Below are 27,576 nucleotides of genomic sequence, written 5' to 3' on the forward strand. Positions count from 1 at the left end.
ATGCTGACGTCCGCAATGATGCTGATGCTGGAAGATCGCACCGGGACGGACAATGGAGAGAACGACTCGACGTCTTCGGCCACCGCTTTCGACGACGACGAAGTGTTTGGCAATGTGGTGTACGAGGAAGCGGCGTCCGCCTTCACTTCCCTGCCACCGCCGGACTACCCGCCCGTACATCACCACGCTCCAAGCGTCGCGTTGAGCGATTTTGAGCTGCTGGAAGTGCTCCTCAACACAAGCTCCAACGGACCGCTCGGATCGCTCTGGAACGGCACGGGGGCGGCGGCGGCGGGGTCCACCGAAACGCCCTACACGCCGTACGAGATGCGACCGGAAACGTACATCGTGCCGATCCTGTTCGCTGCCATCTTCATCATCGGCGTGCTTGGCAACGGGACGCTCGTCATCGTGTTCCTGCGCCACCGGGCGATGCGCAACGTCCCGAACACGTGAGTGTTGTGTTTGATTTCAATTAACAGCGAGTCCCACGGAGCTGCTTACTAAGGAGTTAAGCCGTTCGGTAGGCTTGGAAGACTTGTGCAGAACATGTCTGCCAGATGGGAAGCCGGATCAGCATATTGGTTTCAACAAGAAATTCGCGGAACGCTCTATTCGCGATTTTTAATTAGCCTTCAAAAGGCTGTTGTGTTTCCATTCCAAAAGGCAATACAACAAGAAGGCATCCTTTTTGCATGTTACAGGAGATCCAATAATGTACTCCGAAGAATCCTTCCATTGCCGATCGCATGTATTTGAGTTTACATAAAACCTCCCAAAATGTTCGGAACATCTATCCACACACTCCCAAAATATTCGGTTGTTCGTAAAATGGTTGTATGTGTTCCTTTAAATATCAGTCTCTCGAAAGATTACGATTTGTTACATATTCCGTTTGCTTGTACATGCCCTTTAAGTCTCATTTTTAATGAACTCTTGGTCCACCGAAAAGATGATTGAATAGCATTAGGAATTTCAAAAATCCTCTTTATAATAATTTATGAAGTAGAGGCAAACGAGGCCGAATGCTTAGAACCTTAAAACTCAAATGGAATATTATAAAGAGACGTGTTCTAAATCCTAAATAAGTAAGTTTTAGTGAATTATGAAAAGGATTTGACTCTGCAAAACTTTTCTACATTAACACCAACAGAGTCAAAATAAATTAGGTAAAATAGTACAGTATCGTTTTAGTAAGTTTCAAATTTCTTGTCTATTTTTAGAGCGGCTTTAGAGCGAAATCCAAAAGTAGAACAAACATCTGAAAAGGTTCTAAAATTGTTGTAAGCAATTCTTCTCCAATATCCGTCGAAAGATGGTAACTCATTAGATAATTTATAGGATGGAGAAATGGAAATGCAAAACTAAAATTGAGCAAGCAATCTTAAAGACAAACTTCGATACTTTTTGCTCATCGATTTGCTTACAGTGAACTTCCATCCGCAATCTGATTGATGCGTACGTCGCCCAAGCCAAAGAATGAACAGGCAACAGCTGGTCGAAAGCATCTTTCTGTCAAAAATGGATCTTAATTGATCCAGACAAAACCTTTACCCTACGTGATAAATGAATGTCCCTCGGTGGGTGAGAAATGAATTCGTCGGTAGGCAACGAAACCGTTGAAAGCAATCTTTTATTTTGGGCACGTGCCGGCAGCTTGATTGAAATGGCTGAAATCGTTGAATTCAATCATGTCAAATACAGCTGATTCGATGGTTTGCCGCAAAATGAGCAAAATCTCATTTGATTGAAACGCCGCCTTGTGCCATTTAATTTTAATCGCAATTATTTTTGGCCCTGCTGGGTACGATTTCGCATTGGGTTTTTACTTCATAACTTTCCACTTGACTTGGTGGGAGATTCGAAAAATCATTCCACCATATTCAAGAGCGGAAGCGAAAGACCTTTACTAAAACATGCGAACATTTCACCTTCCGTCACGAACAATTGAGCTTCGAGCCCGCTGGGACAACAGGAAGTTGTTGAAGTTCGAGTGATGTAATGCCAGCTTCCGTCGTCCCATTCCCATCATCGTTAATTAGAATCCGTCTGGTTAGTTGGATAGTTGCCAGGAAAAGTTATTCGTGCAATGTTGCCCCATGGCTGCTCTTGTCACGACATGATTTACATGAACTTTCATGCTTCGGAGTTCATTAATGTGAACCATTGGAGGACGATAATTAAAACGCTCACAGCACGAGTTGAGGAAGGTGCTTCGTAAAAAAAGGGTCCGGATTCGAAGTTTTGGATGTTTTCGTGAGTGCTTTGACACTTGTAACCTGAAACTCTTTTTTGAAAAGCAAATTGCTTTAAAGGACCAACTAGTTTTAGTGTTTTTAACTGTCTTTTAACCTTATCAGGCATGATTACTTTTTTTTTAAATGTACAGCTTTTATGAAGTACTAACGGTTTTTCTTTTCTTTCTCAAAAGCACACACATATTTCGGAATCCCAAAATAGAATAAAATACCTGTTGAGGCGATATGCATCAACAAACACTCCTTGCGTCACACTGAGATTATCCGCGAGTGGGGGAAAATAAGAACGATGGTTCTTTCGAGTATGCTCCAAACCAACGTTTCCATCTGCATCCGTGACGAACGTCGACCTTCACTTCATTATCCTCCGGGGCAGATTTTTCGACCGTGCCGAAAGAGAAAAATGAGCGCCGAGTAGCAAAAGGTTGACGCCGTCATGTTAAACTTCCCGACAGCTCAATGAAGCCTATAAATATCAACTTTGCTTCGCTTATTTCGTTTCGCCAGTAATGTGTTTCCTTTTTGCCGCCAGAGGGCGGAGGGCCCTCCATCCATCTTCGGGTGAAGGGCCATATTTCCACCGAAAAAAACCACGTAAGTGCCATTCACACCGCCAGCGAAGCGTCCAAGAATCGGCGCAAGTTCTCGACCGGGAAAGTACGATAAATCAACAAATTTTCTGCACCATTTTTTCCGGCTTACGCAGTGAGTGTTCCGTGGTGGACAGAGGGAAAGTCAACAATGGGCGTCGCGGGTCAATCATACGAAAGCCGAAGGAGGGAAACTTTGGGAATTTTGATTACCTTTGTGTGGTAATTTAGCGACGTTCATCTTTTACTTAATTTAAAGTACCTCCCACTGGTTAGGCGAAAATTGATAGCACAGATACGTACTTTATTTCTCTTGAACGGTTTGTTATGTTATGTCCATATAATGTAAAATAATTCATTCAAGCACGTTTATTACTTTTTATATTTATTTTAGTTCTATTTTATTATTCATATTTTATTTATTTTTATTTTATTATTTACTAAATTTTGTTGATGTTTGTCTTATTTTAAAATGACTTATTTTTTATGATAAGAAAGCACAAATCAATTGATTCTCAATCAAAGTGATATTCGTATTCGCTTTCGTATACAAGCTGGCTTCTTCATAATTTTCCACTTTCATTTTCTTGTCAATATGTTGCATCTATTCACGTATTCGATCTCCTATATGAGCCGTTTTCCGCACTTCCACAACATTTGCTACGTGTTAAAGAAAATTACGCTCACAATTATTTAATCTCACCGAGTACAGCTTCCACGAAAAAGCCCTTTTCAAGGTTAAAGCTGAACCGATTCATCGACGAAAATCGGTGGCGTCGAAGATCCCGTCCACCCACCTTTCATCCCGCTTGGGTGCCGTTGCCTTGCGCTCAATCAACAAATTACATCTTCCTGCCAAAATCACGCACTCCCTACCACGGGGTCCCTTCCCGCACTTCATTACGCTGAACAATGCTTCATTATCTCGGCGAGGCCGCTTTGGTTGATTTCGCTCGCCCTCGAGCTATGAAGAGAAGCTTTTGTAGTTTTCCCCCCTGCATTTCCTACGGTATGCGGAATATTGTGACAAGTGTTTGTGGGAACATGAATCTCTGGTGTTATTTATTTGGGCGAAGTTTCACCAGTTTTCCGAGCGATGCGGCTACTTGTTATGGAAAAGTTTGCTAAGAAACTCTCGGCCGAGCTCCATGTGGGCATGTCCTGTGATGCACAAATTTCAGTCAGAAAATTGCCGGTAGATCAAAAAGAAGAAGTGCTTAAATAAATTTAACATAAGATCGTTCATTTCGATTGTTCAAGTTTGACGCACATCTGTTTGACCACAGTTACTTTCTTGTGCATTCTAACGGTAGTATTTCTATTCATCTCTATCCGATGTGTTCAGTTTTTCTTTTGTATATTTTTGTAAACTTGTGGAAAGTTATTTTGTTAAAACTTGTTGAAAGTTGTGGACGTTCGAAGAGATCATGCACGATGATGTTCGATTATCACAGAATTAGAGTGAGCATCTTGAGAAATGTCTTTCGATTATTTTTATTAACATGAAAGCAAACCATAACGCGAAACTGTTCCAAATTCAATTAGGAATTGATATCGAAAAATACCAGCAACATACAAATAACTTTCAGATATCACTTACACACGTTATCCACAAACGAACCTCAAACCGGCGCCTAACTGATTCACAAACAAACTAAGAGTGATATGCTACGTGGTCTTGTTCTGCGTGTGAAACAAGAACAAATTAATGATAAACACTTGGATTTTTGGTTTGCAAGCGTGTCCGGAAGAGAGAAATTCAAACAAAGTGGTTAACTCTCTTTCAGAAAGGAAAATGAATCATTCCACCCACAGTCTAGCTGAAGACCAGCCAAAATTAAGTCTCGGTGTTATCGGGACAATTGCTCATGTTCAAGCGGGGCCCAAATCTGCTTTCGCTTGTTGTGATCGGTCAAATAATTTTTTTTTTTTGGCACGCAAACAAGTTGTTCTCATCAGTTGTCGTTTTCCCACGCTCCGATAATGAGCTGATGAGACAGTTTCTATTCTCTTTTCAAATGATCCGCATCCGAATGTTGCTAATGAAGCGCGAATCGTTATTATCAACGAAAACAAAAATAAACCTTATGCCAAACAGTTCATTCAATGCAGACAACCCCAGCACTCACTTATCTAAAACCACATCCTCGAATAAAAAAACATCCGTTTTGCAAACCATCTTAAGCAATTATTGCTCACAACAAGAGGGAGCTAGTCTTGCTCCAGATTAAGAAGGAACAAGTCGAGCGATAAAAAATTTGCTTTCGGGTTTTATCGAATGCCTGCATAAAGAGTTTCGCTTTATGGAACATTGCGGTCACCTTAGCCGCTCAAACTAGGCGTGTTGTAAGCAGTCGCATTCGAGATAGGGGCAACATTTAGGGAGAACGTTCGCTTAATGTTACCAGAATGGAAGTCCACATGTCCATAGTGTTGCAGTTGCAGTCACTAGCTTCATTGTCGTTTTGGTCGTCATCAAGGTTTGACACCACTGACTTGTTTCATATAAAAGCGAAACTATCCTTCAGCGATCTCAGTTGCATTTGGTTGTTCTTCATAGCTACACAAGTTAGCAGGGAATTTTGTAACCATGGTGCGTTCGATCGCCCGGTTGGCGATAGTTTGTGGAAGTTTTTTGTTATTTTGTCAAATGTCATCGAATGCTGCAGACAGCCTCCCAGCCAACTCTAGTGAGCAGTCGACTGCTGGTTATGGATTCGAGGTGATGATGGCCAAGCTAGACTACCTTCAGTATAAGCTGCACGAAATGGAGCTCGACCGGAAGGAGCGTGACGAAGAGGTGACGGAGAAGCTGACCAAACTGGAGAACTCGCTCACCGGGGTTCAGTGGGCGATAAATCGGCTCGATCGGGATGCTGGATACAACCTTACTGTGTTGAGTGCACAGTCTCGCAAGATGATGGCTCAGCAAACGGCGTGTGCAAACCACGAACAGATGCGGAAGGAAATCGCACAATTCGCGTTAAATACAACGGACCCTGCCAAGTATCTGAACTGGTACAAACAACAACAATTGGAAATTGATCAACTGCCATCCAATACAACGAACTCTGCCAACGATACAGTTTGGCAAGCGCAATTAACCTCGGTGTTGGAAATGGTTCAACTCCTCTCAAATAAAACCTCGTTATACTTCCAAATGAAAGGACCTTACAAATCATGTAAGGAAGCACCTGCAGGCAAAACTGGAGTCTATTGGATCCAACTGGATGAGAACCAACCCCCATTCGAAGCATTTTGCGAGCAGAACAGCTTTGGTGGCGGATGGCTGGTCATTCAATACCGGTTCAATGGAGCGTTGGACTTCAATCGCGATTGGACAGAGTATGAAAACGGATTCGGGAGTTTGAATCAGGAGTTCTGGTTCGGATTGGAAAAGATTCATCAGCTGACTACGCAAAAACCGCATGAGTTGATAGTGGAAATGAGAGATTTCAGTCAAAATTACATATATGCTCGTTACAAGGAGTTTGAGGTAGGAAATTCAACTGAGCAATATGTTCTGCAAAAGGTGGGGAGCTATAGTGGCACAGTAGGAGACTCATTGAAACCAGAAATGGGTGGAAAATTTTATACTAAAGATCGAGACTCTTCTGGTGGTGCCTCAATCGGACAAGGAGGTCGGTGGTACGCAGGCAATCATTTTAATTTGAATGGGAGATATATAAACAAAGACGACCAATCTTCTATGTATTGGTACTATTACAAAAAATCATTCCAGGGACTTGCATACTCCAAGATGATGGTTCGTGAAATTCAGACATAATTTGGTTTGTTAGTGTTAGTTGACACAATCTTTATTTATCTGTTCTATTTTTCAGTTCACTTTTATTATTACACTTTTTATTTTCCAGTTTGTTTGAAACTATAATATACTTATGTATAAGTTGATAAACATGTTAAACATAGTCGATTCAATCTGCCAACATAAGTTTGCTCCATTAAGAATGTTTAAGGTCATCCTGTTTAAATTTTATTTGATAAAAAGTTGCATGTTTTATTGCATAAAAAATACTTACAATGGTATTTATTTTGTATATCACAAACCTGGCTCAACATTATTTATGATACGAATTTGCAACGAATAAATTAAGATTCCTTGTTCAGCTTCATTGTCCCAGTCAAATCCGGCTAGTTTATATTTGATCGATTAAATCTAATCCTTTGGAATACTTAAAAAAAATGTTTTATGTACAACTTTTTCTGTATCAACTTGATTGCAATAAGTTTATGTTTGCTCAATTTAAGTGTATTTTTACTATTGTTATTTTGATGTTTAGCCACATTTTTCATTTCCTTTTCCTCAAGACATCATGAAATCAAAGTTCGCCAATGCTGTGCCGCTTGTTTGACTAACATTCCTAACGTTTGGTAGCTTCCGCTAGCATGCAACAAGAAAAACAAAGAATGTTGCGGACGGACGATAGGTCTCGTTCGAGTTGAAAAATCGGTTCTCAAATTGGCATGTCAAAATATAAAATTTATACACAAACCACACAGACAAGAATTAAAGTAAAGGAAGGAACAAATAGCCAACAAAGATGGCCATAAAATGCTTGGATTGGCCAGAAAAGGTTGTTGGTTTAACACAGAACAACCACGAGTAAAGTTTAGGACAAACGCAAAAGCATAAAAACAGCGATTACCGCTGTCGTTGCACCAATGCAAACTCGCATGTAGATAACGGTAAAGGAAACGATTGTTACTTTCGGTACCAAGTACAATCGTGGATCAAAATACACATGACTTCCCGGATACGATTCATCGGGAACGAGATGTGTAAGCATACGTGCAACGACAGCGCTAAACGTATGGCGCGACAAACATTAATAATTAAATCAAAACATGGCTTGCTCAACGCGTGGGAGCAAAGACCGGGAAAGCGGGATCGCTTAAGACTACAAAGTCAAGACGCCACACGTGTGCGTACGCGAAACAAATTTCACATAAACAAAATCCAACAATAACATTGTAGAACGAACGATCGCGAGCGGACGCGATCTAACAATGTTTTAACAAGTACAAAATTCAGCTAACCGAATTTCAACAAAATAACATTGTAGAAAGAATCGCGAGCGTGCACGATCTAACAATGTTTTATCCAGTACAAAATCCAGATAACCGAATTCCAACGATACAACATTGTAGAAGGAACGATCGAACGTAGCGAGAGCGCGTTGACGAACGTTGCGCTCCGATCGACCTCGTAAACAATCTTCAATTGTTTACGCGATCGACATAAGTTCAAGTACATGGCCAGCATAAGATTCGAATACGTGACCAAATCATGCGAAAGTCAGTGAGTCAGGCCAAAACATAAGCATCTAAACCAAAACAACAATGTAGTTACAAAGGCCAATGTTCGATTTCAAGTTCAACAGAAAAACTGCGAATATGTTCGAACGAACATGAATGAACAAGTTGGAACAGGAATTTACGTTAGTTCAACGCAATTCAAACAAATCTGGATTCTGAAGCGAGATCTTCTAACTCGCTCGCGCTCTTTAGTCCATAGAAACCATTTAGGTATATAAGACGCAGAAATTCGGAATAAAATCAGACTTTCATGGGAATCCATCCGAGGCGGTCACCTTGACCGTCTTGGTACGAGGCTCGTGGATGTTCTCATCATCTTAACCTCGACGTTTTAGAGGAAAGGAAGTCCGGTCTAATTATTTTTTACCCTTTCAGCAACCTTACCCTAAGAACTTGGGAAATCTTGAGAGCGTCCCCTCCGGCGTCGGCATAGTCACGGCACGGACCAAACTCTCGGGAAATCCACAAGTTCAATTTCCTCCTTACCCCAAGGGCTTAGGAAATTTCGAGAGCGTCCCCTCCGGCGTCGGCGTAGTCACGGCACGGACCAAACTCTCGAAAAATCCGTAAGTCCAATTCCAACCGGTTACGATTTCTCCGTTGTCGGCGTAGTCACGGCGCGGACCGATCGTACCAAATCAACCTTTCTATCCCAGTCCGAAAGACTTAGGAAAATTCGAGAGCGTCTCCTCCGGCGTCGGCGTAGTCACGGCACGGACCAAACTCTCGAAAGATCCAAAGTTCTATCCCATCCTCGGTCGCGATTTCTCCGTTGTCGGCGTAGTCACGGCGCGGACCGATCGTACCGAAAAGCCAACTTCCTAACCCTATCCGAAAGACTTAACGATAATTCGCCAGAATCTCTCTCCGTTGGCGGCGTAGTCACGTCGCGGACCGAATTCTCGGTTATCGTCAAGTCAAGGTTTTAGTATCACACGTTGTTTTCTCCGGTGTCGGCATAGTCACGGCCCGGACCGAACACGTTGATACTAAAGCCGAAGGAGTCGAGCGCATTAAAAGGTGTTCGCGTTGGAGACGACCAACGCACACGGTCAAGCTACCTTCGCGCTTGATCGGACAATTCCACGTCGTTACAAAGAAGATAACATAAACCCAACCCGATAAGTCCTTGTAACACACCGATAGTGTGGTTGAGGGCACTTTTTTCCGCCCATCCATTTTCCAGACACGGCAAGCGCCGATCGGATGTGCGGTAGCCACAATGGGAATTAATGTGCAGTGGTTTTAGCCACCAACACCGCCAACCGGTTCGTCCCACACCCGCCAAACCCGACGCTAATGTGAGCGTTTCGTATAAACAAGCGCGATAAATGCAATTTACGACCTCTCCCGTTTGTGACACTTTTTCCTAGCGGTCCGTTTTTCAACCGCTTTCCCGGTCGCTTTCCGTCCTACCGCCAGCATTATGCGATGTTTAATTTTATTATTCCTTTTGTTACCACCGCAGAGCTTCAGGACAGTTCGGTTGGCCCAGCTCGATTTGGACGAGCTTTTTTGCTATTCTGCCGTGTGATTAGATTACAACAGCGTGTCCCGTTGGGTGGCAACTACGACACGACATTATTTTCCCCCTTTGCCTCGTTTCGATGGAAAAACAAACGGACTGTCACTAATGAGCCCAGATGTACGGTGAAACATTTCTTGGGGAAAATGCATTTTAACTGCTGTTTTCCTCTTCAAACTTTATGTAACATTCACGAACAGGTTTTGGTCGTTGGTTGCCAAAAACAAACTCACAAATTTACAGATGTTTTCTTTCGGTTTTAAAGTATGTATGGAATTATGTTTATATCAGTACCAATTCTGCGCACTGCAAGAGTTGATTGAGAAAACAATACAAGTAGCAAACTAATGTTGATGATATTTTTTAACGTAACTGTTGTATTATTTTTAACACGTTTTTTTAATACAACCCCCTAAAGTGGGTGACAGCAGCAACTAGTTCTAAAAAGTTTGTGACCCATAAATAAATGAAAATGCAACATAAAGATTATAGTAATATTAAAAATAAGTTATTTGGGAAGTTAAGTTTTTGCTTGGCCTTCGAAAACCATCGGTTTAACAAATTTTATAAACAAATTTTAATTAAAAAGATTATACTAAAAATTGTGCTTAAAGCGTACTAAACGTAAACAAAGTAGTTTAGACCATCCAAAGATATAGATATAGATCAAAACATTAAAAAATACAAACTCGTTTTCTTTTCCTACGTCTTATGAAATTCTGCTATTTTCTTAAAATTAACTGGAAATGGAACTTTGTTGCAATGATATATTTAAAATTCGCTGAGCAAACATGTTTACAATTTGAATTTGAATCACGTGCTAGAAGCGAAACTAATTTAAATTAATTTGATCGATATATTATCGATACAATGAATTGTTCATACAGTTTATCTTCGTTAGAGCAAAACATTCTCGGCTCAAAAATATGTGAAAAATAATTGTTCAAATTGAATATATCGATTAAATTGGCATTTTAACATCTAGAACCGCGTTCTATAGTAATGCATGTAGAACTAAGACAGACTTACCTAATTCGAAGTTTGAAGGAAGTACGTTTTACGAAACGAACGTTCATCATCTACGTTACGATTACGAGGAACCCATCACACATTGCTGAAAATGAAACGCAACCGAACCGTGTCCGCGACGGAAATCCTTAACTTTTCCTTCGTCAGATAGGATCTTTCCGGTTGTCTCGTTCCGGTTCGAATGACGGCGTCACCTCGTAATTTCATCAATTATCTACGGCATCAAGCCGTAGTCATCCGTGACCGCAGGCAGACGACCGCGAACCGGTGTGCCCTCGCTCGGTGGATTGTTGTGTTTGCCCCCCGGATGTTGTAAATGATGCTATCCGTGTCACGTAACGCCCATCGGAAGGTGGGCGATTTCCGCCACCATTTCCCCAAACCGGTTTGCGCTCCGGTGCAATCGCACGCCATCGCATATCCTCACACCGTTTGATGTTTGTATTCAATTAATTAATTTTCTCCTCTTTTTATTTCATCGTCTCTTTTTCTTGCGCCTCTACTTCTCAACCGGATGTCCATCGCTGCTGCAGCTACATCCTTTCGCTCGCCCTGGCCGACCTGTTGCTGATCGTGACGACCGTGCCGTTCACGTCCATCGTCTACACGGTCGACTCGTGGCCCTGGGGCAGCCTGCTCTGCACGTCGTCCGAGTTCATCAAGGACGTGTCGATCGGCGTGTCCGTCTTTACGCTCGTCGCCCTGTCCGGCGATCGCTTCTTCGCCATCGTGGACCCGCTGCGAAAGTTTCACGCGCACGGTAGGGTGTTTTGTTTATTGCCTTTCTTGTCTGGGTTTACCTTTAGCTGTGTGCCCAATGTATCTGCCATGAAATTGGTTGCTTTTACTTTGGCTTTTCAAATTTTTCGTTTGGATTCAATTGGAAAGCTCTATAATGTTATTTATAATGTTATATATATTTATTTTGATACGGTTTATTTTCTGTAAACTTTCAAAAATAGATAAAAATTGCAAAGCAATGGTTCGTTAGTGCTTTTAAAGTAAGAAACACTGAATAACTGTTTATATTAGTCAATCTTTTCGCCATCCACAAAGCAGTTTAAGTTTATATATATATATAGTTTATATATATATATATATATATATCTTTTTTTTTTTTTAAAAGCTTACATTGTAAGGATTCTCTTGGATAATTCATTCTTTCGTATCTGCTATCGCTGTCAATGTTTTGTTTTTGTACATTATACTCTACTATTATCGATTATCTGCCCTTCACGAGGGAGCACTTTGTTTGAACTTTCTTTCTTTTTCACAACTGTTCTGTATTGTTCACGCACACACCCACAAACACCCACACACTCATAACAGTAGATCCTTTTCTAGGGGGAGGAAGGCGGGCCACACGGATGACCATCGCCACGGCCATTCTGATCTGGCTGCTGGCCATCGCGTTCGCCATTCCGGCTATTATTGGTTCGCACATTAAGGTACGTACATTGGCTCGCTGCCAACGCTGGCCAACAAACAATCCCGGCTGTCATGGTTTACAATAACTAGCTGTTTATGGAATCATTACGATACATTGCTGCGAAATATTTATAAACTGTATGAAGGAAAAGACTTGAATAATTGTTTTTATTGTCGGCAAACTAGTCCTTCGAATAATTCGTGAATTTCTTCAATCCATGTTGTTGAAAATCATCTTATTAGAAAATCATATTTTAGAAATTTTCATTTTATTATTCTTTATGATATATCTTTTTTTCTCATTCTACTTCTAAAACTTTCCAATTTCATAACGTTTGATCAAATCCTTTGAGTGATGTCAATAAAGATAGGGATGTTTCCCATGTTTTTTTCCAAACTTCATTTTCAAAAAACTCCACACTATAATAAGTACCCTATACTCAGCAACATCATTTTTCCCCTTTTCATCCTTTTTTTCCATTTTTCTATCTTTCACCTGAATGGATACTGCAGGCGATCAACGTCAACAAGGATGTGTCGTTTTACTTCTGCTATCCGTTCCCGGACGAGTGGGGACCGGAGTACGCCCGGGGGATGGTGTTGGGCAAGTTTCTGATCTACTACGCCGTGCCACTGTTCATCATCGGCATCTTCTACGCACTGATCGCGCGCCATCTCATCCACAGCGCCAAGCACGTGCCGGGCGAGATGCAGGGCACCGTACGGCAGGTAAGTGTGGCGAAATGGCGTCGGTATGGACGTGGCCCTAGCTCACATCCGACACTGATTCGTGATCCGTCCGCTAATGCGACGGCGAGTAACGTGAGAAAATTGTTTACGTAGGGGAAAGTTCAGGCTTATGCAACGATGGGGCCAAACGGCACAACTACGATTTAAGTAGAATGTTACCATAGTAAATAAAATGAATTAAAGGTATTTTTCAAGTAAGAATAATCAACGCAATTGGCTCAGGAAATCCAGAACATATGCAATGCTTGTTTTTTGCCTTCAAGAAGAAATTTGGAACAAACAGCAACCAAAGTTACATCAAGAAAAAACAACTAAAACTTGTTTATGTTTTGTCTAAAATGCTGTTTTAAAAATTCCGTATTGCAGAGTGAATCATAACAAAATTGATTAGTGCAAAAAAGGTTCCAAAACGAATACAGATTATAGGTTTTGCAAGCATTGGTTTTAGAATTTACATCGCCTTGTTTGAGAAATAAAAAAATCATATTTCATATATTCTGTTGAGAGTACATTTTAGAACACTTTTCCCTACACACTACATTCTAAGGGCAATAGAGGTGTCAAAAGATTAAATAAAAAATAAACTCCTCTTCCATCTAACGGCACGTAAGAAGATTTCATTCTTCGCCTCGATAAACCTCCGACATCAAACCACAGCCGGGCCACGGCTTACAGCAAATAGGAAAGCGAGAATGAAGGAAATCTTATTAAAAACTAAATCAAAGAGACATTGCAACTTACCGGAAGCAAGCAGTTTACTCCAAAGCGCACAGTCGCTTTCCGCACTGCAACCACCGGCATGGCGTGCAAAGGTGGGGAGAAATAATTTATACTACGACAAAGAACCACCGGAGATTGCATAAAGCGTGGGAAATAAGGTTTTTATATTAAATTAATTTTTACTACCATTTTGCCGTATTCCATTATCGTTCCGGTTGCATGGTTGCGCCGGGGAGATGGAGATGAATGCAAAAGTGTGTCTCGCACGTTACGTAAGCGAATGGAAATGTAAGGCAGCAGCTCCTTTTAAATGCATCAGTAAAATTAAACGAAGAGGAAAAGAATTTAATCTGTTTTCTTATGCATGGCAAAATGTTTGATAAAAAGAAACCGTAGAGAAAATGGTACAATAAATTTATACTCAATTATATTTTTAACTAATGCTTTTCGCTTTTTAAAAAAATACGTATAAAATCAAAAGCATGCTGGAAATGTTATCAATAGCTCTTGGAGAAAATCAAATTCACATGTTTATGGGCTGACCTTTCTCTTGTCTTTGTCTTTTCGAATTTACTTTTCTTTGAAAATTGAAACATCAGCAGAAAAGCACAATCATCGTTTGATTAAAGTGCATCGCAGTAGGCACAAAGAAATCGATTACTTTTGCCACCATTAACTTAAAACATTCTACGGAACCTTAGTGCTTTTCTCTTTTCACTCTCTTCATCCATTCCTTTGCGCACAAAACGGAAACGGAAGCGTTGACCCGGTTTCCAGTTGTACAATAAACGATAAACATTTGCAATTTTATGGATCCGTCCCAGCTGGAAAGAGTCCTGGAGAAAGTTGAACCTTCAGCTATCCAACTCTGAAAGTGGAAGATTGTGATGGGACCGTTTGAAAAGAAAACTAAACTTTGTAATTTATTAGCGGCGATATCTGGTGACTTTTTTTTCGAATTTGTTAAAATATAAAACCTTAAGGGTAGTTTGCGAAAACAAAGTTTATTGGTTTGTTTACATAAAAGTTTTCCGTAATGTTTAAAAGTAGCCTCATCTATTTCAATTGTTTTTCTCATCAGCTCATCTAATGTATTGTTTTTCTTTGTTCTCATTTCATGTATCGTGAAATATTTCGAATTCTCCGACGTTGGGGACATCAATTCAACATAACAAAACTGAATAAAAATTACTTCCAACAAAATTCTACGACTCACGAAGATCAAAGCACGGCGGAAAGTGGCGATCACCGTGCTGGCGTTCGTCGTAATATTCGGCATCTGCTTCCTGCCTTCGCATCTATTCATGTTGTGGTTTTACTACAAGTAAGTACAAAATAAGTTCTTCTCAGTGCACCCGAAGGATTGCCATGTTTCGGTTCCCGTTTGTTTTACTCTTACATCTTACGTTCCACTGCGAATTAGGTTTGGCGATTCCGCATGATGATTTTTCCATTTCGAAGATAATCTACATCGTCTTGGAAAAAACAAGAGCAGGTTGCATTAAATAATGCATTCGTTACGTTACTTTTGGTTTATTTCAATCAAGAGAATTTATTTTTTTCAAATTCAGAACTGTTTATGACAAGTACTAACTTTTTTACTTTTCTTTTTAATACGAACAAGTATTATACTTTGTTTTCAGAAATGAGATGAGATCATACAATTTCGTATTTTAATAGTTCTACTGTAGTTGACTAGAGTAACTAACACTTGTGGTCATAGACCGAGAAATAATGATGCAGGAAAACTGTAAACTTTCGTTTAGCTATGCAGTTATCTGAACGTTTTTATTTCTCTTTGTCTGCGCTGAGATTTGTTCGTTTCCAAACCACCGCATGGGACATTTGGTCTATTTTAATGACCACTCAAAACCACAACTGGACTGGTACGACTTCCGTTTTCCAGAGTAGAAAACCCCGTTCTTCGGTGGCACATTCGAAACCTACAACAAGGGCGAGGATTTCGAGAGGAGTTTGTTAGACACTGGGGAACGATTTACATTCTCGCGTTACGGATTCTGGGAACGTCTCAGCAGAAGTGAAAGTTCCATTAAATATTATTGCTAATTACATTAAACCCCGCAGGGAGGCTGGACCCAAAGGGGTGGCGGGAGTCTTCCCATTTGTTTGTTCCGCTTTAACCTGTCTTTTTCCTAATTCGGTTGAAGATAATTCAAGATGATTTCAATATTATGCAAAATAATTGCATGTAATATGTTTGCCAACGGTTTTACATAAAAAAAATCAACTGTTATAAGATTGTTTGGACTACTCATTGTCTTTTTTGTTTTGCATCAATCTCAAGCCTCTTGAAAAGATTTTTTTTCATAAATTACGCCACTCGTATGGTTTTGAACGTTTAAATAATGTCATGTCATGAACATAATTTCCACACACAACACGTGGAAACGTATGACAGAAGGAAAAGCATGTAAACGTTATGGCCCATCAGCATAATTACATTTCACTTCGTCCCTCTTCGTCGACGGGCACGTAGCATGTTTGTTATCTATCTCGTTCGGTGCCGTAAAGCTTTATTATAAACCCGGGAGGAATCATATCCTTCTTTCTCCGGTTCCCAAAAATACACCACAAAAGCAGCATCACGGCATGATGGATGCGCTTCAAACGGTCCTCCTGGGCGTGATTTGGCGGATTCCGGCCAGATTGTGCTGCGCTTACTTGGAGTGCGATCAAACGAACCGTACCGATGGAGCAGTTCCGCTTCGCAGTCTCTTCTCCGTTGCGTAAATCCGACCCCGTAAAATCCCAGCCAAAGCGTTTCCGCTTTCCCGGAAAGGGGTTGATGAATACGTTTGCGCGACCTTTCAACAATGACATTTTCTTAATGTTTCCTTTACCGAAAACCGGCGACGGAACGCAAGGAAACGGTTTTTGACGGTGATGATGAAGAGGGCTTAAACGACGGTGTACTTCGCCGTGCTTTTTTTCTCGTCTCTTGCGTGGGGATAACCGCAGTCTAATGATTTTACGGCACGAGCACCTTTTTGACGAGGAGTTGACGGGGTTTTAAGGAGGTTTTTGGAGGGGGCTACAATTTATGGTTGCATTCAATTTCAGGCGCGTGACAAGCAAAGTGCGCAATGTCATGATGATTTCGATTGGATCGAAACTGCCTCGCGCTTAGCGAACGAGAAAAATGGGACTAATTATGTTTACAAGCTGTAATGCGAATCGAAATTCAAATGGGCTTGGTTGTTTTAAAGAAAAACAATCGAAAAGAGCATGAGAAGGTATTTAATTAAACTGCTGTAAAGTATTATAGCACCTGTGTTTTAGCTCAAATGAATTAGATTGAATGAATTCATCAAGCATAATGGAATTTGTGAAATATTGTTCCAAGAATGAAGGAATTTATATTCTCTGATAGCCGCGCATCGCGTTATCTGCAGCTTCTGGTTGAGTTTTGAGGCGAGATTTATTTTTCATGCTTCATCCTAATGATGGGTAATTGAAGAATTTTCTGCAGAGCACAAAGTGCTCATTAATCTAACGCACTTTTCCAAATTACTCCGCCCCCCTGGGTCTTCTATAATTCATGCACCACTCATAAACGTTTCTTATTTATTTAAATTCACCAACCTCGTAAATATTCTCCGCCCATTTTATGTCGGAATTGTTTTAGTGTAGGATTTTTAGTTGCTTTGAACTTTTTACCAATACGTTACCATCTTTTGGGCATTTTAATTAATTGGTAAAAGAAGCCATGCTAAGCATTCTGAAAATCAATCTTATTTTGTTTCTATAGAACTATTAATTAATTGTAAAAACAAGCCTTGATAAGCGTTCTGAAAATCAATCTTAATTTATTTCTATCGAACCGACGTTTTTATCTGGTGAATTGGAACATAAATTATTAGTGTGACTTTTATGTGGGTTTTATTGGTTTCCGATAAAACCTTTTCTATTCCAACACATAAAAGCGTCTGCCTAAAATTTTATCTACAAACCGGTGTTGAATTGCAAACAGGTCAACGTTTGCCATCAATTTCACAATGTTTACTGTGGCAAACAAATTCCAGCCCTGTTTCTTATCCATCATTTTTATTGGGTTTCGAATGGTTTCTTTTTGCTTTCTGGTGATAGACATAGACCCTACCATGGCTTTTATTTCATTGGTCGTCCGTTTCCTTTTTCTCGCTTTTCAATCTCCTTCCAGCCCAAACTTCAACGAGGACTATAACGGTTTCTGGCACGTTCTGCGAATAGTTGGCTTCTGCCTGTCGTTCGCGAACAGCTGCGCCAATCCGGTCGCGCTGTACTGCGTCAGTGGCGCATTTCGGAAGCACTTCAACCGGTACGTATTCTTCGGAGAAAAGGCTCGAAAGAAAATGGTTCCCACTCGTGGCAGCATGGGTTTTTTTTTCGGCGACCGTTAACAACACAAAAGACCCATCGGCCCATTAAGTAACCTGGTTTCCGCCGAACTCCGGGGACCAATTTTTAGCCATCGCATGCTTGATAGTTTTCAGCGAATCTATTACTTTGGGCGTTTAGTAAAATCCATTCTAACGGTTTTAATTTTGTTTCCTTCTTCAGTTATCTGTTGTGCGAAGGTTCTTCGAGCAGCCGACGGCGGCACGGGGACAATCTCGCACCGAGAGACACCTCCCTCACCAGCACCATGTCCCGCCGGTATACCAGCAAACGGATGCAGTCGTTGCGGATGTAAGTATGTGTGCGTTTTTCCACGAGCTTTTTATCTGTGGTGGTCCAGTTTGCAAAAACTAAAAGGGTTTTGCTAACGCCTCATACTAGCTAGCATAAAAACACACATGACTTTAACTTTGGAACCTATTTTCGAATGGCCCAAAAATGGATCGGTAAGAGGAATTACCGGTTTGACTTTCTCCAAAATGAAAGTCCAACATTCTTTGACCCTTGCGAGCCGATTTTTTTTCGATCGAATAGGATAAGCTTTGTCTTGCAAACCCCAAAGCCTAGCATGGAGATGGTCGGCACCACCCTAAGGGTGCTTTTTCAGATCCCACTCGGGGAGGATCCCTTCACGTATCATTGCACATCATGGAATCTCAAGCAAGGTGGAAAAAAAGTTCCCCCGAAAGGAACGGTGAGAATGTAAAACATATGATTGCACTTTCGAACCAACAGTGCGTAGGTCGCAACAAAAATAACCCATGTCCGTTTTGCAAATAAAACTGGAATGAAACAAATGTTACGGACATTGGTCGGCCAGAGTAATATTTCATTGATTTATTATAGGGCTTCACAAGACCCGCTCGACCCACTCTAGCTCATTAGGGGGTTATTTATTGCATATACAATTTTCTCTCTGTACACAAACTATTCTCAGAAGTTGTGAGAGTTGTTATAATTGGATTGCTGCTTTCCCTTTATTTTTGTTTTATGGGCGTAATAGGCTTTTTAGGAAATAAAATAAATGTAATGTACCAATGAGGAAATTTGAAAAACGTTGTTTACATTATAATTGGTATTTTAAAATGTCAGGGAAATTTATCATTGCATATGTGATTGAAAATTTCCATCTGAAGGCTTGAGATACTTTCCAAGAATCTACCCATTTACATTCGAAAGCAGTGAAACACCAGGCGCCTCCATTGCACTCTTCTTTACCGGTGATTACTGAATAATCTCTTCATGTTTCACATTCCAAACATGTTTTTGCTGTTCTGGAATACTTCGCTTAACCACATTTGCTTGCTTTTACAACACGCTGAAGTCTTCATCATACGCAATGATGATAAATTAGTTTACCAAATCACAGACGCCCCCCGGAAAAGCTCCAACGACACGCGAAAGAGGGAAATCACTCCAATTTGCGAACGACCTACAATAAACCAGCATGATGACATCATCGTTTCGAGTCGCTGAACATGCCAGTTCGCACTTTTGTTCTCTCTTTAATTTTCCCTGCCAACGTTGTAGTTTCACGATCGTCACAAGTTATGGTTTTGAAACCATAGGTTTCATCTCCGACCGACAAAACGGAAAACTGCTAGAAAGTGGGTGGGAAAGAGAGCAGCTGGGAGGCTGTATTTGGGAGAATTTGCTTAAGTAATGGGGTATGGAACGAAACGTACCATCATTAATTTAGTCCCGGCGTCCGGCGATGCTGTTGTTGCCGGCGTCTTTCGGCCGAAACTCTAATCCCTAATGGTATCTGTCACTTTTATGTGTGTGTGCGCATCGTTCTAGGGTGGTGGCCTTGATTTGCCTCCTCACCGCTTTACCCTGCCGTGTGTATTATTATTCGGTATGGTAGAAAAAATGAGTGATGTCGTTTCCATTCCGGTTGAGGCTCGCTATCGCTTCGCCATCCACCCGCTCACATCGGATGGATGTAATTCATTACAACCCCACCCACCTCGACCACCACCGCAGGGTGGGTGAAAGCCTAGAAATAAAGAAATGCAACCAGGACCGGAGCTTCTGTGGAGGCACGATTTTTCACCGACCTGCCGGCGAAGGATCATCCTTACGAGGGTTTGTGGAACGTGACAATTCACACCGACGAAGAAAATGGTGAAAGGAAAAATCACACCGACATTTGCCATAAGTCTGCACGACCCGACACACTCAGCCTTGGACGGTCATAGTGTGAGCATATTTTGTGGGACAAATAAAAATTGCCAGCTTTTCCCTATCGGATGTGAGCTAGATACACATCTGCAGACATATATGGCATCGATTTTTCCACAGGATTTTTGTTTTTCATTAAATTTCTGCCTTGGGCTTTGCAAGAGGCACGAATGTTAGGCAAATCTATATTTCACAAATGCATCAGAAAATAGGACCGTTATTATTTAAATTTTCGTATTCTTATATGCTTGATAATTTATTAAATAAATTTGGTTTTCTGTGGACTTTAAGTGAACGCTACAGCCCTCATGTCTTGACTTTTTTATTTAATGTCTACATCGCTTTAGAACTTAGAAGAAATTTAATGTCCACATCGCTCCAAATTTTCCTTGTAGAATTATATGGAGATTTATATTAATAAAAATAAATAATTTATACTCAATACTAACCTAATCCAGCACCGTAAACCAATAAACTTCCTCTTCTTGACACAAAGTGACTTGAATTATTGTTTATTATCACAAAATAACGATTTGTGTTCTACAAATCAACCGTTCTATCCTTAATTACGGAAAACAATATTGTCGGAAAGAAAATATTCATTTACTTTGAATTTAGTGCAACATTTAAATGCTTCGTTATCAATTTAATCGATTTCGATTGACTACAAAACCATGGATAATTTACAAACTAACTGTGGTTTTCAAATGTTTTATGATCTTTAGATCGATCCATTTAGTTTCAAATCTTCAATGCATCTTAGCAGTTGGGGGACTTTTTGCTTACAGTTTTAAACTTAGCGTATTGGATTATAATATTGCAAAAGATAAAACCTGACAATACCTCAAAATATAGTCTGTCCTATATTTGCAATACGCGAGTAAAATGTTACAGCCTTGGTTTCCAGTTTTTATTAAGAAACAACAATTTCAAGTAAACCGTATATCGATAGCATTGAGAAAAAGGGAATAAAACTAAAAACCGAAACTATCACTTGGTAATACAATCTATTTTTATTTTAGTAACTCTAGCTTATTTCATTGCAATTTCTTGCGGCTCTTGTTGGCTTTAAAATAAAGAACGAAAATTGACTACGCAAAAGGCAGCACTACGCTCTTATGTTTCATGTCTAACAGGTTCTGTTTTCACAATCTGCCATCCATTAGGCTGATCGTACCTCACAAATTTGCCCCAACTTGTCAAGCGATATCGACAAAAAAACAAAGCTATCGGCAGCATGATATTAATATTAATATTCTGCTGACGCGTGCTTACTTTCACCATCGGCTCGAATACTATTGTTGCCATGCCAGAGCATAAACTCACTTGGCAACACAGGGCGGGTAGCGGAATGTGTATTTCCAATACATGTATCGCTATCGGTTTCGGAAGTTAGCAAAGAAAGCTGGGCTGACTCATCAGCGGCAAATATGGTATCAGATGCTACGCTTTTTTTCTTACTAGCAAAAAACTAAGGAGAATACGAGATCCGAGCCGGTCTGGTGTCGTCGATCACGTGAAATGTATCAGCTTGTTCCGTTTCTTCTTTTTGTTCTGGGGTATCCTTAAAAAATGACACACTTTTCCAAGTAGGCTTGGCTTGCTAAGAAAAGATTTGGCTAAGCGATTTTCGTACTGGAAACCAATAAAAAGGCACACGTCTAATGTGATGTTAAGGAAAATTGAGACATATTCTGTTTGTTTAGTATTGTCTTCGCGTTTCCGCGCACTGAAATGAAACTTCCAACGCAACGCTTGTCACCTTGTTTAGAGCACCAACAGTCATCTTCTTCCAACGTCATTAAGGAGGAAGACTGGAACAAACGGGCAAAATTAGGCATGCCATCATCGCCATCCGGAATAAGGCGTGTTGCCAACTTTTGTTCCTTCCTCCTCCTCTTCCATTCGTTACGGCGTGCGTCATATGCTCCCCTCTCTTCTAGGCACATTATTGTTCCGAATGACGTTTATTAGCCCGCTTGTCATGTGCAGCTGCGATGGCAGGACGAAACTCTTCCTCGCAGACGCAGGAGACAAACACTGACACGGAGGAGGACTTTTTTAATGTTCGCAATTTGTTAATTTATATTACGGTCTGCCTCTCACAAGCAGACAGGTGACAATATTGTTCGCCTTTTTGTTTTTACCGAATATCGAACGTGGAACCACCACTTTCCATTGATGGCGCGTGCTTCACGAAAGTTATTGTCTATTGACGTTCTGTTATGTTTTCCTTCACGCGTTATGGATCTTGATGAGGCTTAATGAGGCAGGCAGGTGAAAGCAATTAAATGGAGCATAATGTCCTATAGCATGGCAAAGTTGTACACAGGCTTCGCACTTTGTTGAAGGGCAAAATGGGAATTGGTAGCAGTCTTTTGGGAAAATATTTCTAAAGAAACGACATGCCTGGTTGTTGTATAAATAGGTTTAATTGAGGTTTCACTTCTTTGTTTTTGTAAGCACTTCATTGGTTCAATTCAGTAGAAAACAAACGAATAAGTTAAGTAAATGCACTAAAAACGCATCTACTTTTAAGATGTGTTTTAATTACAGCGAAGTTTACATGAACCGCAAAAACACACGTGCAAACACAATTAAAAACAAAGGAAAAAAATTCTTCAGAAAACATTTTCCTTTGTTACTCGATTTTTCTTTGAGTAAACGTAAGAAGCCTTTCGTTTTTCATCAAAAATTGAATCCAAGGCTACGACCAAATCAAGCTTCTTTGTATTGAGTTAAGTTAGATGAAAACTTCTTAACATCAAATGTATCTTATGACGTCTGCTTTGCTACACTTTTCCCGATTCCCATCCCCATTTCCTCGCTTTTATAGGACGGAGTTAACCGGAACTCGTTTGCCAAAATCAAGGGAAAGGCATTTTAAAAACCAAATTTCTCTGAACGGATATTTTTGTGCTCGGAGGACGGTCAACTTTGATGTTGTCCCCATTCGGCGGCGGGAAAATTCCTTCGCTACCCGTGATGGGTTCGTTCGTGGTACGGAAAATTGGAAGTTCGGAAGGAAAAAGGAAACCCCATATGCACAACTCATCCTTCGCTCGAGTACATGTACGTGATGTGTGAACCGTTTTGCAGAAGGGCCTTCCGCGGTGAAGCTTCCGGGAAAAATGTTAGCTAGCGTGGGATTCTCGGAACGCCGAACGAGCATTCCTTTTCCGGCAAATAGATTCGGCCTGTGTGTTTTGATATGTAGTGTAGGATGGAGTAAAGCTTTCTTTTAGGCTTTAGTATCTTAGCATCCTAGCTTATGAGAGGCAGGATAATATTTGAATCAAATATTCATCGTTTTTTAATTTGATTTGTTTGAATCTCACTAATTCGGACTAATTTGGAAAAAGCTTTCCAAACTTTCTTATAAATTTTATGTTTTGGGAAATTGTTTTACCATCCTAACATCACTTCATCTCGTTCCGTTGCGAGTTTGCCCTACTTCACACTCTGTGTACCACTTTAATTAAACGATTCCACCTACATCGAAACTTTGCCATAGAACCGTGGGAATGCGTGCACTTGCTAGATTTCAACAAGATTGTATCTTTTGGGTTTTACATTTTATGTATTTTATTTTTGAGACTTCTTTTTGAGAACTTTGAAGCTTTGAACTTCTTTTTGAAAACAACTTCTAAAAGGCATTGAAAACAATGTGTTAAAATTAGTTGAAAGTTGAAAAGAACTCGAATTTGATCGGTTTTTGCTTTATGCCGAGCTAGCGGAATGATGAATAGGTGCATCAAAAATAAAATATAAAAATGCCAAAAACTAGTCAACAAATAAACTAAAGACTACATTTTAATATTTTTAACATTTTATTTTGAACACCTTTGAAATTTAAAATATCTTTGAAAATGACGAAGTTGTAGCGTGTTAAAAAGAGCGACAAAAAAGACCGCTAATTGGCATTTTAAACATTGTATTCTAATAGTAACAGTTACTACAGTCCTTTAATGTTCAGATAGGATTAAATGTATAACATGTTCCAAAAATAAATAACGACTTTTTGCTTGACAAGTATATTTAAAAGAGCACATTTGGAAAGTTTATACAAATTTGCTCAATAATAATCATTGAATGCTTTATGAAAGCTTTTCAGCACATATTTTAGACAGACTTCTGACCCGGAAAGACTCCAGCTCGGTGATAATGAACGGGTGGAAGGGAAAAGTGTACGCTTCTGAAGTTTATCGACACCAAAATACGCGCCCTACACCGCGTGGGTGTGTCGCAGGCCTGAAAAGCTGTCAAACAAACCCATCAAGGAAGAGGATAAACCCTATCTTACGAGGGATTACTGCCTTCCCACAGGTGGCTTAGCAGGATAAATATCCTGTCCGCTCCTGGAAGGCTCGTCGGCGTGGTCGTCGTCGATGGTTGACCTTTCCGATTTGCCCGAGGCGAAGGCTGGTAGCAGCAAAACTTTGATAAGACTACAACTTTCCCGCTTCGTCGGAATTTATTTTTGTTTTTCACGCTGAGCGTTGGCAGGCGGTAGATTACAACAACATATCCTTTCGAAGTAATAGAAACACACATGTGTTGTAGGTGTTCTCTTGAGTGAACAAATGTATTTTGTTCTCTACATATGCGTTTTAAGTGACATTTTCGAATATCTATTTTTGGATATGTAATTCAAACTTGCTACAAATTAAAACGCCGGTCTTTTTCTTGATTGAAGGTTTTAGAAATTAATTTAATCATATAGGAAAACAATCCCAGTTTTGATTATTTGCGCCTAATTAGAAAAAATTATAGATTGACTTTTCAAGTTTTTGTGTTGAAACATGATTTTTATTCAAGAAACCCTCAATATTTTGTTCATAATGGCAGGTATCAGACATGGTAATCTTTTGAGGTATAAAATAACTTTAACAAGAGCCTAAGCCTTTCATTCGCATCCCTTCCCTAGTTCAGCCTTATTTTTCTTCTGTTTTTCTTGTATCCCCCATCCTCCAAACCGGGCTATTTCTAAACCCATACCGGAGCTTGTTCCAACATTAGCTAAAAAGCCTGGCTCGAGCCTTCCGGGGGCCCATCCAGCAGTCTACCGTAATTAATTTTCCCACCATTTTCTTCCACCAAACGACATCACGACTGGAGTTGAACAGAAAGGCAAACAGAAAAAAACATAATAATAAACCCCTCAACATCCTCTGCGAAATGTTCCAAATCCGCTAATCTCTTTGCTTGATTAAATTTGGTGAACGGCGCTAATCCTTGCTAAATTCGGTCGGTCTGCCATTCTCGTCAACATAACGGTGCCATCATCCGGCCGATCCGGGGCCACAATGGGTAAGAAGAAAATGGGCCCAAAAAAGAAAAACAAGCACACGAAACATCACTTTAAGAAACGTCACACCAACCAAACGCGCCATCCGATGGCATTTTAATGAGTGCCTACAGGAGAGCGGAGGCTGCTGGTAAAAGGGGAGGAAATGACCCGATGCCAATGGGACGGTTAAAGGAAATGAGCTGCGCCGTAAACGACGGGCTGAAGGATAACCGATTGAGCGAATCGATATTTAACGATGCACTAAACGATCCGCGCTCGTAACCGCTCGAGAGCGATGCAATGAGCTATTTAATTGACACAAATCACTCGATAATCCGCACGGAGGAAGAAGTCAATTTCCCTTGTTCTTACGGCGCAAAGGCAGTGGGGGGTTTCCATCGTTTTTCGCAAGAAATGGAGCCACTTGCTGCCGTTCTTTTACGGCTTGAATTAAACGTTCTTACTGTTTGCGATCGAAAATGAGCAAATGAGTTGAATAAAACAGTGGAAAAAGCTTAAGGAGAATCATTAAAAACAACAAAAAACTTGTTTTTGTTCTACTTCCACAAAATGGAAAGCTTATCAATTATTACTTTCTGATGCAAACATTCCATTTTTGGCCTACTTTTCTGTTTGAATTACTCTTTTTATGTTTGAATATGTTTTTGTCACATTCTCTATTGTGTGTAAAATAATTAACACATCGTAGTTAATTTGGTTAAAGTCTTCATAGAACAACCTTTCGAACGATAGCCGCTTTTGCTCGCTCCAAAAATTGTGAAAGGCATTTCAAACATTATATACTAACCATATCTTTACTGGAAAAGGCTGCTTAAAAAATGTAAAAAGTTAAAAGCAAAATAATTCTACTAGAATTCAATATTGTGCATGAAACTTAACCGAAATTAAACAATAATAACATTCTAATGGCAACTAACATCTCATATAAAAACAAAACCTCTTTTTATAAATTATGTAACAAAAATTGTAATTAACACTTTGCTTGTTAGCTACTCCGAATAATTGTTTTACTCTATTAATTGAACTGTTTAGAGTTTTAAAAATATAATTGTTTCATTGGCAATTTCAATTCCTAGATATTTAACATCATTATTCTAACCCATTTGATTGATATGCTTTTATAAACAAACCATAACACGATATAATAAGCTACAAAAGAAGGAATGAAATGATGCAAGAACTTGAAAGAAACCAAAACATGATTGGCATAGAAGATTCTACTAGCTTCGAGTCTCGAGGAATGTGGTCCATGGAATAACTTTGCTTTTCCCTGTTGATGTTTGAATTTGATCCGCTCAGTCTCCTTTAACAATACTGACTTTCCTTCTTCTTCTTCTTCTTTCCTTCCCCACTCGCCCCGCACAGAAACATCCAGGAGACCACAATAGTGATGATACCGAACGGCAGCTCCAAGTCCGACGGCACCACGCTCGAGAAGGAGATGGTTTGCCTGTCGTAACGGCGAAAGCGCCATCTGGCCGGCACCGGAAGCCGAACCCGGAGCGCCCCAAAGCTAGCGCCAACCGACGAAGTGTCGTCCCCGTCCGGGCCCGGTGCCGGTGTTGGCGAAGGCAGTGGTGGTGTTTTTGGCGTGGACCACGAGCCGAGACCACGAGCGGACCAGGACGATCGAATGGCAGCGAGTGTCGGCTTCCGGTCCGTCCTGCGGACATCGGGCCGAGGCGGGAGGAACGTTGTCGGCATGAGCATGGTTTGATTTATGGCCTGTTCCGAGCTGTTTGTGTAAGTGTGTGTAAGTGTGTGTGTGTGTGTGCGTATTTGGTGGCTGCTGGCCGGTCAGCAATCCGTCGTCTGATTCCATTTGCACCGATTGACTTCGTTCGTAGCAGCTCGATTGTGTTGTCAGAGACGGTGACAATAGAAACGATAAGTTTGTGGAAGCGATTCAGAAGAACTCGTCTCAATACGAAACGTGACGTGTGGTACTTATTCACTTTAAATAACACTTTACATTTTTACATATTAGATAGTTTCCTTACCTTTCAAAAGCACATTTCAAAGAGAATACAGTCCTGCAAATATTTG

The 27,576-nt window shown here is 40.5% G+C and overlaps 1 protein-coding gene across 1 annotated transcript; it reads left to right on the top strand.

The window, feature by feature from the left end:
* Positions 1-26,989, top strand: LOC131265897 (neuropeptide CCHamide-1 receptor-like). Its single transcript, XM_058268243.1, has 8 exons — positions 1-452; positions 11,273-11,499; positions 12,069-12,187; positions 12,681-12,896; positions 14,858-14,961; positions 17,818-17,955; positions 18,198-18,326; positions 26,896-26,989. Exons 1-8 carry the CDS (start codon positions 1-3, stop codon positions 26,987-26,989), a joined length of 1,479 nt encoding a protein of 492 aa, XP_058124226.1.
* Positions 26,990-27,576: the final 587 nt, after the last annotated feature.

This window comes from Anopheles coustani, chromosome 3 (genome assembly GCF_943734705.1).
Source record: "Anopheles coustani chromosome 3, idAnoCousDA_361_x.2, whole genome shotgun sequence".
NCBI classification, from domain to species: domain Eukaryota; kingdom Metazoa; phylum Arthropoda; class Insecta; order Diptera; family Culicidae; genus Anopheles; species Anopheles coustani.